This window comes from Peromyscus eremicus, chromosome 14 (genome assembly GCF_949786415.1).
Source record: "Peromyscus eremicus chromosome 14, PerEre_H2_v1, whole genome shotgun sequence".
Taxonomy (NCBI): domain Eukaryota; kingdom Metazoa; phylum Chordata; class Mammalia; order Rodentia; family Cricetidae; genus Peromyscus; species Peromyscus eremicus.
In genome coordinates this window covers 76,427,465-76,443,595 of record NC_081430.1, presented here as the reverse complement: position 1 = coordinate 76,443,595, position 16,131 = coordinate 76,427,465, and the positions used below count along the sequence as shown (strand labels likewise).

Sequence of the window (16,131 nt, the reverse complement as noted above, 5' to 3'; positions counted from 1 at the left end):
TTTAATTCTAAGTTTTCCCGACAATATGCATGTGCCACAATGTCTAATTTTATGAAACTATTTTTTACAGTATTTATATATCAAAGGAATGTTTTTACAATACATTAGGAGTCAAAGATATTTTCTGAAGTTAAAATTTTTCATTTGCAATTTTACTATTTATTCTATAATTCATTTCCCTATCTTCCAATTTGCACAAAATTCTAAGGGGTCCAAGAGAATTAAAATTCCATTAAACAGCTACAAACTTAACCTAAATGAAAAAGATCTTAAGTGATGTAAATATATTTTCAGTTGGTAATCTCAAATTTTATTATTAGTATAGAGTACAAAGTTTAAGTAAATAAACCTAAGTTTCACTATATTAATTGGAAATTAAGAAGAACTAAAAGAGTATTAACATATATTCAGCTGGAATAAGAACTAGGCCAAAGGAATGTGATCAACGGATGAGCAGGACCTGGAAAGGCAATCCCATTTAAAATCTGCATGTTTCAGATATAGAAACTGAACTCTATTAGTTCTTAGAGAGTTATAAAGTTGCATGCTAGGACTTTTTCAATATTTGGTGTCTTAGTGCAATAATTTTACATATTCAATATTATCTTTTCAAAAACTTTGAGTCCATAATTTTTAAATGTTGTCTATGACTCAGTAAAATGCAAATGCTAAATAAACAGCTTTTCTAATATTTCATTAAACTGAATTCATAAAGATGTAATGAACTGTTCTGGGTATCAATGTGAATTATTAGGATCATGTTTAAAGGTTTTGCATATATTTTCAATAAACTTAGAACTAACTCAAGTTCCTAAATTAGATTAACAGAAATCTACAAAACAACTTTAAGGAGATTACTCAGAACTTTTTTTATATAATCAGAAAATAAAAAACAAATAAAATATCAAAAGTAGAGACTGGTAAAAATATATTAATTAAAATATGAACTAATAATCAAAATTATACAAAATATGTATCATAAAGTGTTTATGACAGAAAAATGTTCACATTACTAAGTGAAGTACATGTTATAGTTTATTAATAACAGTCAACATATTTCAAACACTGTTCTAAGGATTTTATAATCAGTTTTAAAGTTCATTCTTAAAACAACCTTATGAGGCAAATATCATTAGAGATTCATTTTATATATTATAAAGGTTGCAGAGAATAAGTAATTTCTGAAGGCTATACACACGACTAAGGATAACTAACTGTGCTAGAGTCCAATTGTGTTACACTCTGGAAAAAAATCTGGCACTATGATACCAGGAAAGGTGCTGTGAGGTCAAGACCTCACCTATTAAAGGCTCCACTGCATAAAAGTACAAACTCCTTTAGATATTCTTCATTTCAAAGTGACATGCAAGAGTTGATATTGGCCACTTGTCATGTATGTCAGATTCCAGAAACTGTGCTATTAATACCTATACATTATAAGACATCTGAATGTACAGGAAGAAAACTTATAGAAAGACGCATAGCAAGCTTTAACAATTTCCTTCCTATGTTCCTTCCTTTGTACCTCCCTTCCTTCCTTTCTCCCTCCCTTTCTTTTTTTTGGACAAGGTCTCACTATGTAGCCTTGACTTTCGATGTATACCTCTGTCCTTGAACTCAGAGATCCATCTGCCTCTGCCTGTGAATTCTGGGATCAAAGACACTCCCAGCAACAGTATTTTTCTTATAAAGGAAATTTTGTAAGAATGATTTCTATATCAATGTTCTATTTTCTTTTTCTTTTTAAAGATTTTTTTCATTTTTATTAAGAAATTTTCTACTCACTCTACTAATGTCCTATTTTCTAAAGTGAACTTGCATATTACTTTATTTGCTTGTTTACAGAGACAGTCTTACCATGTAGGCCAGGAACTAGGTAGCTGTACTGGAATTCATTATATAGTTCAGGCTGCTCTCAGCTCAGGATACTCATATATTTGTCTCCCAAATATTGGGAATTTGGGTATGGGCCACATAACTGTCATACATTCCTTCTTTAAAGTTAAAAAAAAGGAGACAATGACATTTAGAGTTTGTCTAACTATAAAACTGTCAATTCTATGCCCAATGATTTCTAGTTTTTAAAAAATATATCTTCACAGATGTCAAATCTGATTGGAAACCTCCTGTTTTAGGGTGGTGAGTTACGAAGCAGTCCTTGAGGGACAGAGCTCAGCCCTGTTTCTGGGCCAAGTTCTTTGTTTTCCATGTTACCATGCTGTAGGTATTCACTACCGTGGATGGCTTCCCAGCTACCACGCTTTGCCCATCATGATGGATTGCATTCCTTTATACTATGAGTCAGAATAAACCCTCTGTCAGTTAAATGGCTTCTATCAGGTGTTTGGTAATGGGGATGTGAGGTCACTGCTGTGAAAGATGTGGCCATGTCGTTTGTATGACTTTGGAACCGTTGCAGGAGGTAGCATGGTGGGAGTGCTTGGAACTGTGGGATAGAGAACTCTTGAATGCTATAAGAAAACTAAACAGGCCATTCTGGGTGATAAGACGGAGACCACAATGCCGACAGAAATATGGACAGAGAAACGAGGCTCATGAAGTATGGGGATTTTGCTAGAGTCCATTTAATCTGGTACTATAATAACAGCAAAGGTACCCTGCCTTCAAAACCCAACCCATCAAAGGCTCCAGGGTGTAAATGTGCAAACTCCTTTAAAAATTCATTTTGGAGGACAGTCCTTGAGAAGATGGAGCATCCAGAGTACTGTGATTAAATGGGATCATATGGGAAATATTTTCTCAGGTTCAGCTATGAAGGGGCTCTGAAGCCACTGCTGCTGAGGTAAGAGGCGGTTGGCTAATGCCACCTTTCATATTTTCAGCAGAACTTGGCATCATCAATTTAGTGTTGGCTTTGCAGAGATGAAGAATGTACGAGTTATGGTGTTCTAGAATGCTGTTTCATCATTCCTAAAACAGGCTGACGAGAGCTGGTAATATATAGCACAGTTTAATCCCTACACAGAGGCCATTACATTGTTAGCTGGCATATCAAAACATGCCTAATTCTACTGGGTAATGTCTAACTTAATAGAAAGAAAATAAATCTCAAAATTCTGTACTGCTATCAAACCAGAGAAAAAAAACAAAAACAAATCAAAGCAAAGAAAAACAAAACTTCACAAAAATAAAACAAAACAAAAAGAACTCCACCTATGTCTTTATAAAGATGGAAAGGCTAGACACTAAGTAACCAGAAAATAAACTAACTACAAATATATACAGAGAGGGGGCTGGAGAGCCTGCTCAGTGGTTAAGAGCACTTGTTGCTTTTCCAGAGGACCTGGGTTCGGTACCCAGCAGTCATGTGGTGGCTCCTAAATGTCTACGACTCCAGTTCCAGGGAATCTGATATACTCTTCTGACCTCTGTGGGCACCAGGCACACATATGGTGTATATACATACATGCAGGCAAAATATGCACATATATAAATTAAAAATAAGTCTTAAAATATCTATAAACATGAGGCATTTAATATGATTTACTGAAATAGCCTGGAGTGTTGAAAGAATGTCAGCTGAACAGTGACATACAGCTGTGCTAGTCCAGCAATATTAGTATGATTTATTTTAGGATATAATGAAATTTTTATTTTTTTGAAATTTCTAATGTTTTCCTTTTGTTCTTTTCCTCCCTCTCTTCCTTTCTTCATTCTGATTCTTTTCAATCTGTAGTGCTAGGGAGTGAACCTGTACTTGCTAGCAAGGTGTTCAAAAACTGAGCTATATACTTCTCAGTCATGGAATCATTTGAGATATGAATGTTCCAAACTAATTTTAAAAAGAAGACATCTCCAGTAAAACCATAATATTATTTACCTACTGTTAGGTTACTATTTAAAAGAGGGTTTGGTGAATGCCAATTAGTTTTCAGGATATCTTGGGAAGTACTGGTTTTTACCCAATTGCAGAAGTAGTATCATACTAAAAGTAAAAGTGCTATTTTTTGAAAATTATCATTTGGGTCTTTTATCTTTAAAAGTCGTTATGAAGTCTGCTCTCATTTTGAATTATTTATACAGAAGAAAGTACTTATAGTCATTTACAAAAAAAAGAGATTAGTCTCTTTGGCTGAGAATACCACTGTAATATTGTCTCTATGAAAAATATGGAAGGAATAATATTCAACATACATCATTTCAACCCAGAATATTTTCTAGAAACATGCCAGTTTAGCTGTTTGATAATACCATTGTTACTACTAGTTTGGATCCAAGGAGATTTCCTGAAATACTTTTACTAGTTCTTAAGGCCAATTTTACTAACTATTAAAGCATTATTTGCCTCCCCCTACATTGACATTTGCATTGATGGCACAAAAGCAATGGCATATAGCAGCATAAGCCCAGCAAGTGACTCTAAATAGGACAGTCACTGAATATTATTTACTGAGATGTACAGCTTTTTTAAAAGCTAGTTTCATTTAATATTGTCCTCAATGAAACAGTTAATATTAATTTAACTAAACAAATTAAGTCTTCATTCTTGATTTTGATAAAATGGTAGGTATGATTGAAATACTTTCATTATATAGCAAAGGATGGTGTTGTCTCAAAGCAAAAACAAAAAAAAAATCCCAAACAAAAAAACAAAACAAGAACCCAACTAGCTATTTTCACAGAGATCCTAATTCTTAACTAGAAAGAATCAAGAGGCATTTGACAAACTAAGATTATTCAGATTTAGAAATTTAAGATACTTTATTTTACAAATGAACAGTAAACCCATTTATCCAAAGAAAGTAGAAACATTTGCTGCCTGGCCTCTTTTTGTGGCAAATACTAGCTCTAAAACAGAATTTAGAACTTTAGAAAACGTATTCCTGCAGCTCTGAGCTAGAGATCTTCAAATGCTTCTAAGAGTTTTAGGATGAGTTGAGTGATCATATTAACAAACATGATTTCTTGATAATGATGAACTATATCAACATTTGGAAGAATATATACTCAAATGACCAATGCATGTGTTCCTAAATTATTCTTAGGAAGAAAAAGATCCATTCAAATTGCAAGACACACAAATGTATCAGAGTATGGAATGGTAACAAACAGGGTTTTAGATTTTTACATTTCAAGAATCCTCTAAAAAAAATATAGAAAAAAGATTACATGGTGTAAATTTTATCATTATATATGAAACACTTATACACTACCATGTATCTATATACTACATAATTATAAGATATATTTTAGAAATGAGTTCTATTAAAAATCAAAGTGGTTACTGATTTTTGTTTTATTAGCATTTTTTTAGAAACTTCTAATATCACATATATAGCAACCAGAGAAGGGCAGCAATTCTTTCTGTTTTAAATCCATCAAGTAAAATTTCCACCCTTTAAACAAAACCATAAACTTTTGGTGTGGTATTTAAAAAATCCACAATTATCAGATATACTAATATTGCACTTCTTTTTCTAACTACACAGCTGTGTGAATTGGATTTGCTCCTTCACAGTCTTCAACTAAATTAGTATCACAACAGACTGAATACACTGTAAGAATTCATGTCTTCTATTTAGTCAGCCATCAATAGTAATTTAAAAAACGTAAGCAATGCAAAACATTTCACTATGTATAAAACATATTTTTGATTCTGATTTCATAAAAATGAGATTTATGTTAATATGTGAAAGCTTATTTTGATTTTACAGTCATTAAGCAAAAATTACAAAAGAGGTCTCAGTTTTAACTTCTAGGACAGTAAATATTGCTAGTCACAAACCACATTAACAGAATTTATTTGGAATCTTCATTAATTTTTTAAAATAGTTTGAGATGAATAAGACTGCATTTGAGCAGTCACACGAGAATATTCTGTTTAATACCTCCCAAGTGGGTAGAAAACTATGAACCTAAAAACTGTTTAAAAAATGTTTAGATGACATTTTAAAAATCTAATTAATTCAGTGGTTTTCAGTCTTTGTGCTGTTTGTTGATTCTACTTGTAGACTCCCAAATTTATTTGTCATTAAAAGCCAAACAAATATCAATACAGTAATGTTGCAATAATTTCAGACAAAAATCACATAAAACTGATGTCTAGGAGAATTTTCTCATTGTTTAGGCTCTTAAAAATAATAGAACATATTTTTTTTGGTTATCATTCAGTGTTGATTTAGACTATGGTAACAGCAAGTAAGATCAAACAGACTTCTGATACTTAGATTTTGTTAGTTGAGTAGCTACATAACATAATCAACTGTTATTCAAAGAAAAATGGTGACAATATGGAAGAATTTATAAAAAAAATAACATTACCAGAGAAAAAAATCTCATAGGGAATAAAATATGGTATTAGTTCAATAATTCTCATAGGTTAACAAAAGCACACTGCCTCTCAGACTCATATAATGAAGACCCTGAGTAATACAAATTCTTTTATTTATATTTTTAGAGTGTGTGTATGTATGTGGTATGTATTCCACCTGTGTGTAGTGCATGCATGTTGATGTCAGATGTCTTTGATGGATTTTCAACTTATATTGAGATAGGAATGCTCACTTGAACCCAGAGCTCACTGATTCAGCTAGACTAGTCTGTCAGCTACTCTGGAGATCCCCTGTGTTTGTTTCCTGTATGCTGGGGTTGGAGGTGGGCTGCCATACCCTCTAGGTTTTTATGTGGATGCTAGGAATCAGAACTTTGGTCTTAATGATGGCAAGAAAAGCACTTTACCCAGTGAGCCATCTCCCTATACTGACTAATGTAAATTATTTTGTTCAAATAACAGAAAACTAAAACAAATCCTAATTCTGCATTTTGTTTGAATGTAAGATTAGATACTAATACATTAATGTAATATGGCTTTCATGAAAAGATTTCAATTACATTTATTTAAACAAGTGCATAAATTTTACTCAGCTAGATATTAAATGTTTGCATTTTATTTTTAAGCATAACAAAACAATTTCCTGGTAACTTCATGTACAAATTCTTTTTCCTACTACCAATTATAAAATTATCTTCTAATTTTTATGGCACAAGGGAATAGATGACTACAATCTATATTACCTTGTAAACATGTTAAAATTCAGATGCTTAGAAAAGGAAAAGATAACAAAATCAGTCCTTAAAAAATATTCTCTTGTGAATACGTTGAATTTTTGGATTTTCCCCATCTTTTAGTCTTGGTCATTATTTTCTATTTCGTACTTTTTCTTTTTCCTCTTTTGGTTTCTACATATTTTGTTGTTCATCATAACTGAAAACGATCACTGAGCTAAATTGTAAATCATGTTCATTAAAGAAGAGGACTTCTCTGTTACAGACTTATTCTTTTATCAAAGCATTTTTAGAAGAGCATTATAATGGTAGAACTTGAATGCACTATATACTGCATGCATTTCTTTAGAATTAATTTACCATTTCATTTCTTTGACTTACGCACTATTTTATTTAGGGGCAATAAGAGACAAAAACCCCAATTTGTTCCTAAAATTTTCTGCATTGATACAAGCAAAAGGAGTATCATTCATTCCAGTAAGAATTCATTATAAGAAAACGTCAATACAAAAGAAAATATTGTCCTGATGAAAATAAAATAAATTATTCCACCAAATAAATATTTGCTGTAGAGAATTTCATTCGATGAACAATTGTTATATTTTAATATTTGACTGTCATCATTGGATTAGGAAGAGTGAACAACAACTATAACAAAACCAAAACAGTATATTTTACACAGAGAATGTGTTCTTATAGGTAGAAGAATCCTAAAGGATCAAACTCAATCAAAGATAAAGTATGTCACACACACATACACACACACACACACACACACAGTTTAATGTTTGATGAGTGCTCATATGTAAATGGACAGAAAGAGTTTCATCTTATATCTTAAATATTATTCAGTATTAAAACTTACAGAAACAAACAAAACCCTATAGAATAAAATTATTAGGTTTGATGCATTGCCATTTTTATTTTTATTTTTATTTAATGTTTTGAGATGGTATTGCTATATAGCCTAGGATGGCTTGAACTCAAAATCCTCCTGACATACCCTCTTTGGTATGGATTACAGATGTGTGCTACCACAGCTTTTTTGTTTATCCGGTGCTGGTGGTGGACCTCAAAGTCTTGATTATCTTAGGCAAATCTTCTACTATTGAGCTATATCCCAAATCTTTCATTTAAGTTTCCACAAACAATCACTTGAATATAGCCAAGAGAATTTTCTAAATATTTTGAACTCCTGTTGATGAATCATAACATTTAATTATACTTTACTATAATTTATAGTAGGCAGTTTTGTTTTTAAAGGTGGTAAGTACTGTCTACTGGCTCATTATTCCTTTCTGACAACCAGGCACAGCCAGTCAAACAGACACAAAACTCAGAAAATATTAAGTATCTTGCTCAATGTAGTGAGGCTTTTAAGAAGAGAAGTAAGCACTGGAATCACATTCATTACCAGGGTCAAATGCTCTTTCTAAAGCTGATCATTCAAGATTGTAGGTATTTCTGATACAAAGAAACATCATTTGCACATTATTTCTGTATATGACACATTTCATGCTTAATCTGAAACACAGAAAGGTGATTTCTATAGAGTTGACTAATACCCACTAAATTATAAATCAAAACCAGAAGGCAATAAACACAGGAATGGCAAATTTAAAATGTACTTTCAGTTCTACACAGAATAGCACTCCTTGCATACTTCACAAATACCTCCTATTGAACACATTCAAATCAAAATGTAGTATCTTTCCTTAGAAAAAACCTTGAAAATTAGTTATTTTTCTTTTATATGCTAATACAGTTAATATTACCATTAGAAATTTGAGAATCATTCTTTTTTTCATCTTCTTTTCTCTCCTAGATTTTTATGATGCAGAATTAAAATAAATACTTCATTCAGAACAGAGTTAAGTGCTAAAATCTAGCATCATCTTGAAATTTAACTCAGGGGAAAATAGATTGGGCATAGGGAAGTCATGCTTAAACATCAACACATTTGAAATCAGATGCTGAACACTGAATTATGGAAACTCATGATATATTGAGAATATTTGCAGAGAGTTGTTCATGGTGTCAAATGCTGTAAAAGTGATCATTATTAATGAATATGACTTTTAAAATAAATGCCTATGCAAGAAAAACTTAATATTTGGCTTTCATTCATTCATTTTTCCCATGGCTCTTGAGTTTTAGTCTTTAGGGAGATCTTATAATCTTTACTCTTTTTAAATAATGATATTCAAAATGGTAAATATTAATATTATATTAATATTTTAATCTCACATACAAATTTTATTTAAAAAATTAGACAAGGGCAAAATTTTATTTTCTAGTTTTGTTCCTTCCTTCCTTCCTTCTTTCTTTCTTTCCTTCCTTCTTGTTTTTTTGAGACGTGTTCTCACTTTTTATCCTAGGCTGTTCTGGAACTTACTATATGGGCCACACTAGCTTCAAACTCCTATGATCCTCCTGCCTCATCTCTTGAGTGCTGGAATTACAGGCAAAAGATAATAGGCCAAGCTAATAACTGTAATTTTAATGCATATATTCTAGGATTGGGAAAATTTTATAAAAATATCTTTTTCTGCTGTGCAGCGGTGGCGCATGTCTTTAATCCCAGCACTCGAGAGGCAGAGCCAGGCGGATCTCTGTGAGTTCGAGGCCAATCTGGTCTACAGAGTGAGATCCAGGACAGGCACCAAAGCTACATAGATATCCTGTCTTGAAATAAACATAAAAACAAAAAAACAAAAAAAATCTTTTCCTATTTCAAAAGACAGTGCTTTATTTGAATTTATAATGAGTTTGAACATGTAAATACCAAGTAATAACAATATCAAAAGAAGCCATTTGCTCCATGAATAAGCACAATAATTTCATAAATGTTAAAACATTTTCATTTGGGAATTTTATTTTGGTGAATTAGAAGTATAAGTGATTCTTAAAATTATATTTGCTATCCTCTTTGAAATGTAAAAAAGATGTTTTGAGGCTTAAGAACAATTTCATGTAATTATATTGAGCTTAAAATATTATTCAAATATATTTATGGTATAGCACATTTATAATAATGGAAAAATATACTGTGGCTTAGTAGTTTTGTATTTTTAGCTGTCAGGTCTTACTATATGGTAGATTATAACATCTTTTTTTTTTTTTTTCTTCCAGACAGGGTTTCTCTGTGTAACATTCCTGGCTGTTCTGGAACTCACTTTGTAGACCAGTCTGGCCTTGAACTCACAGAGATCCACTTGCCTCTGCCTTCCAAGTGCTGATATTAAAGGCATGCACAACCACCACCTGCCTAGATTAAAAAAAATCTTACAGTGAACCTAAATTTTAGTTTTAAATATTTTCTGGACTTTACAAAAAGTCTAGCTTCTACACTCAGAATTTAATGTAGTCCAACTCATACATTAATTTACTTAGTTAATATAATAAAATGGATAAGATTTTTCTGTGCACTTTAGGTCTTAAGAACTTCATGTTTTCATTTAGTTTAAAATGTGACTGGTACCCAAGGAGCACTAACATACATTTTATGTCTAGAATGTTTTCAAAATTTTTCTTCTTTAAAGATTTACAACCGCAATTTTTAAATAACATTGTTACTTATTTTGACACCTATCTAAATACAATGATATACAAATGTAATAGTAACAACATGAAGATTTTCCTAAGAGTGTTCAATCATCTGTCGTAAAATGTAAAACAAGACGCACCATAACATCAATAATTTTGAGATAATTTCTAGTCAATGAAATTATAACTCACAAAACTAATGGAAAAGTTGCAGTTGAGGGAGAAAGCTATATTTGCTTTTAAATCTCATGATAGAAAAGAAGGCTAGTTTGAAAAACTGTCAGATTCTTAGGGCAAATTTAGTATACAGCTTAATATCTAACACAATGTCTTATTAAATAAGAAAATAATCTTTTGATAACAATATTAGTTTCTTCACAAACAAAACTTGAAAGAACAAGTGAGTGATTTTTCCAGAGAGGAGATATTCCAGAAGAGAGGCATGATAGTGCTTAAGCTTGCTCATTACTTTATCTTACACACAACATATGAGGCGGGAAACAGCGTCTAATCTCTCCTCCACCACAAATCAGGGACAAATTATAAAAAATAGAAACTAAGAAACTCCCACCCTCTCCCAAAGGTTGGCATTAAAACTTTCTAACAAATTTAGTTTTGTTTCCAAATAATAGGCAGCAACATTCCAAGTCGAGTCCGTTTGAAAAATTTTTTGGAATGATATTAGAGCAAGTAGGTATCCAAGCCTGAAGTTTAAAAGAAAAAAAAAAATCCCATTTGTCATAGTATTTTGTTAATATTGCTGATTATTGGCCAAAAATACATTCATTCTCAGAATAATTTTACACCCACAATGATAAGTTTCCTAAAAAGTAATTGGTCTACCACAAAGAAACCTAAGTTATAGAAAGTGGTATCTTTACCTGTGATGTAGAAGCAGGCATATTGTATGAACTGTCTACTCTCCTAATAAGATAATCTATTAAACAATGGGTGGTAGCTATCATATATTCCATCCATTTTTACCAGCATTTTGCATGCACTCCAACCTTGACAAGCCGGGGAACATTTGATAGTTTTCTCAGAATTCACAGTAGAGAAACATAAGCTGCAAGGGCCTGCACTTACTTTTGGTGTGGGACAAGAAGCTGTAGAGAGACGCGATGTAGCCTGAGCACGGGGCGATTCTGAAGGAGTAGTGCTGAGGGAGGCTGTGTCTCGTGGGAGCACCTGAACACCACGAGAAATGATGGAATCTGGAATCTAAACAAGCATGACTATAGTTTAACATTAGGAAAAGGCCACAGCATATAAAATAAGTACTCACATCTTTTTAGTGTTTGATTTTTTTTGTCATTCTTTGCTGTTAAGCTCTTATACAGTTGGTGTTACTTATTATATATAAGCACATGTAATATTTGATTCAGACATTTTTTAGATTTACAATTTTTTCTAACAAACAATATATTATGAAATACTTTAGTGACAAGCAGTCCAGCACTGTGGTGAGGAGGAAATATATGTTACTCAATAACTGACTTTGCCATTTAATATCTTGAATTCCTGGCTAGATACTCCTAGATTTTTAAATTTCATTTTCTAACATTTCATCCTCTCTATTTCTAACTGACCTTTATGGACATCATCAACTAGCTTTTTTGTGCTCCTTGACTTCCAATTGGGTTCTTCTGTGATGTCAGAGACCAAGAATTAGAGGAGAATAAGGTCTGGTATTTATTCCCCTCACTTTATCAGAGGTTATATGTGTCTCTCAACTACCATAGTTCTGTTTGAGTATATATAGCTCTTTCTCTGTATAGCAATAGAGTTCCTGGAATTCTCAGGATCCCTTTTGTCAAAATTCAGCTAGGAACAGTGTTTTTTGCATATTAATCCCACAGAAACTCACATTGCTTTCCTGCTTTCTCTAAATTCAGTCTAAATATGTTTGCCCTTTTTAAAAATCTCAATTACTTATTTAGTGTGCTATCTCACTTCTGCTAGGACCCTGATGAATATATCATTTCCAGCAACATTTTCTTTATCTGAAAAAATGAGGATAATTATAGCCTCTGGCTTCTTGGAGTATTTTGATGGTTAAGCAAGATAATGTACTTGTTACAGTTTATAATAGTAAACTGTAGCAGTTTGAAATAGTAAATATTTAATAAATGTTGGCTATTAGGTTATATCTTTGAATATGATGAGGATTGATATGACTGAATACCACTATTCTAAAAAATAAACAAAATGAAAAAATGTAGATAATTTTAAATGTAAATATTTATGTTATCAAATTTATTACTTTAGACTATGAATAATTTAGTTATTTTGTGCTAGAGTGTTAGAGACGGATTACCAGTTTAAAAATGGGATCTTGAGGCTGTAAATATCTAGAAACACTTTCTACCTGGGATCTTGAGAGGCCACACCAGGCTCTGAGTCAGGTGGGCAATATTCACTATCCTTCCCATCCTTCATTATGGTTCTTCCAGCAGCAGTTAATTTTTAGATGCCCTTCCTCTCACCATCCCTCAATTCCCTGGGTACTCTTGCCTCTTAGCAGGGCCCAGCTTAACTCTTTCCTATGGGCCCTCTCAACTCTCCCTTTTAGCCTACCCCTACTCTTTTTGTGTCAGCTGCTGACATCTAGAAACACTCTCTCACAGGGACATATGGTGGCAACATGAGGCTCGGGACTCAGATAGGCAAGTCTTACTATCCTTCCTGTCTTCCGTTATGATCTCTCCATCTTAATCCTGTAGCAGCATGCTTGCAGGTGCCCTTCCTCCCACCTCAACACCATCCAAGACTCCACCTCTTGGTATACATCCTGAATCTACCTAGTCCTTCCATCCCTGTCTCTCCAGACACATCCTTTGTCTTACTGCAACCTACTTTCAGGAGCATCTCCTCTTTACCTCCAACTCCCTGGAGAATCTGGCCTCTCCGTGTGGACAGGAACCTCTTCTCTCTTTCCCAAAGTCCCTCTCAGCCTTTTCTCTTAGCATATATCTATTCCCCTGCCACACAACAACTTGCAGAAGCACTCTATACCAGGGACCACACAGACAACACACATGTAAGATCCTGAGAGAACAACACCAACCAAATAAAGACAAACAATAAAGACAAAAGCAGATATTAGCATCTAGAAACACCCCAATCATCATAACTTATATTCCTAGACATCAGTGCAAAAGTACACTGAACACACAAGACAATATGCTTTGATCAGAAACCAGTAATCTTATTATAGTAGGCCCTGAGATATTCAATATAACTGAAGCATAAGACAATGATTTCAAATTAAGAGATAAATAAATCCTTTAAAGAAGTCTGTGAAAAGGAACAGTGGAATGAAATAATAAAACCAGTTTAAGAAAGCAGAAATAGAATCACTAATGAAAACCTAAACTGAAATAATAGGATAAGAAAAATGTATGAAGTCAAACAAAAACTTTAGATATAAACCTGACCAACAGAATTGAAGACATAGAAGACAGAATCTCAGCCATTGAAGACAAGGTAGAAGAAATGAAATATGTCAAAGAAAACATTAAATGTAAAAAAAAATTCAGGCACAAAACATCCAGGAAATCTGAGACACCATGAAAACACCAAATCTAAGAATAATAGAAATAACAGGGTGGTGGCGGCACACATCTATAATCCCAGCTCTCAGGAGGCAGAGGCAGGCTGATCTTTGTAAATTCAAGGACAGCCTGGTCTACAGATCAAGTTGCAGGACAGCCTTGGCTAGTTACATAGAGAAACCCTGTCTAAAGAAATTAAAAAAAAAGAGTATATATGTATTTAAAAAAAGAATAATAGAAATAGAGCAAGAAGAAACCCAGGTTAAAGGCACAGAAAGTATTTTCAACAAAAATCATAGAAGAAAACTTTCTTAACCTAAAGAAGGCAGTGCCTATTAAGGTACAAGAAGTACACAGAACACCAAATAAACAGGACCAGAAAAGAATTTCCCCATGACTAATAAAGGCAGATGCAATAGAACAGGATCTGATTTCTTAATGGAGAATCTGAAAACTAGAAGGGCCTGGATAGATGTTCTTTAAACTGGATGAGAGATCACAGATGCCATCCCAGAGTACTATACTTAACAAAACTATCAATAACAATAGACAAGGACACTCTACAATAAAATTCAAATTGAGCAATATCTATCTACCAATCCAGCTCTACAGAATGTGCTAGAAAACTTCAAGCTGAAAATGTTAACCACACCCAAGAAAACATAAGGAATAAATAATTCAGGCCAGTAAATCAAAAGAGGAAAGGAGGGCCCATACCATAATAACAAAATATAGGACTCAAGAAACACTGCCCATTGCTAATTCTCATCATCAAGGGTCTCAATTCCATAATAAAAAGACACAGACTAATAGACTGGATGTGAAACAGGATTTATTCCTCTTCTGTATCCGAGAAACACACCTTAACATCAAGGATAAAAATTACCTCAAAGCAAAAGAATGGAAAAAGATATTCCCAGCAAACGGACCCAAGAAACAAGCAGGTGTAGCCACTTTGATAGCTGACAAAAGACTTGAAACCAAAACTAATTAAGATAGGGGTGGACACCACAAACTCATAAAAGGGAAAAAAAAATCAACAAAAGGATATTGCAATTCTAAACATCTCTGCACCAAATCAAGGGCACCAAGTTCACAAAAGAAACACTATTACAGCTAAAATCACACCTTGACCCTCATAAAATGACAGTTGGTGACTTATACCTCACTTTTGCCAGAGACAAGTCATCAAGACAAAAACATAAAAGACAAATGCCAGAGTTAAATAACCTCATAAATCAAATGAAAATAGCAGATACTTACAGAAAATTTCACACAACCATGAATGAGCTTCTCAGCAGCTCATGGAACTGTCTCTAAAATTGACTACATACTTGGACACAATGCAAATCTCAACAGATATTACAAAATTAAAATAACATCTTTTATCCTATTTGACCACAATGGACTAAAGCTGCAGACTACCAACAATAGAAAGTATACGTTTTCATGGAAAATAAACAACTCAGTACAGAATAAAAAAATAGGTCAAAATAAAAATAAAAAGGAAACTTCTCAGTTTCAGGAGGTCCTATTTATTAATTGTTGCTCTCACTGTCTGTGCTACTGGTGTTATATTTAAGAGGTGGACTCCTGTGCTAATGCATTCTAGGCTACTTGCTACTTTCTCTTCTATCAGGTTCAGCGTGGCTGGATTTATGTTGAAGTCTTTGATCCACTTGGATTTGATTTTTGTGTACGGTAATAGATATAGATGTATTTGCAATCTTCTATGTATTAACATCCAGTTATGCCAGCACCATTTGTTTAAGATGCTTTCTTTTTTCCATTGTACAGTTTTGGCTTCTTTGTCAAAAATCAGGTATTCATAGGAGTGTGGATTAATGTCTTCAATTCGATTTCACTGGTCCACATGTCGGTTTTTATGCCAATACCAAGCTGTCTTTATTACTACAGCTCTATAGTAGAGCTTGATGTCAGGGATGGTGATGCCTCTAGAAGTTGCTTTATTGTACAGGATTGTTTTAGCTATCCTGGGTTTTTT

At 33.1% G+C, this 16,131-nt stretch overlaps 1 protein-coding gene across 2 annotated transcripts in view; it reads right to left on the bottom strand.

Moving 5' to 3' along the window:
- Gphn (gephyrin) overlaps positions 1 to 16,131 on the bottom strand; it is a 409,924-nt gene that overhangs the window by 168,948 nt on the left and 224,845 nt on the right. For both annotated transcript variants that reach the window (XM_059278956.1, XM_059278958.1), the window contains exon 9: positions 11,659 to 11,793. In XM_059278956.1, the coding sequence (XP_059134939.1) occupies positions 11,659 to 11,793 (135 nt within the window). The remainder of the gene's footprint in view (positions 1 to 11,658; positions 11,794 to 16,131) is intronic.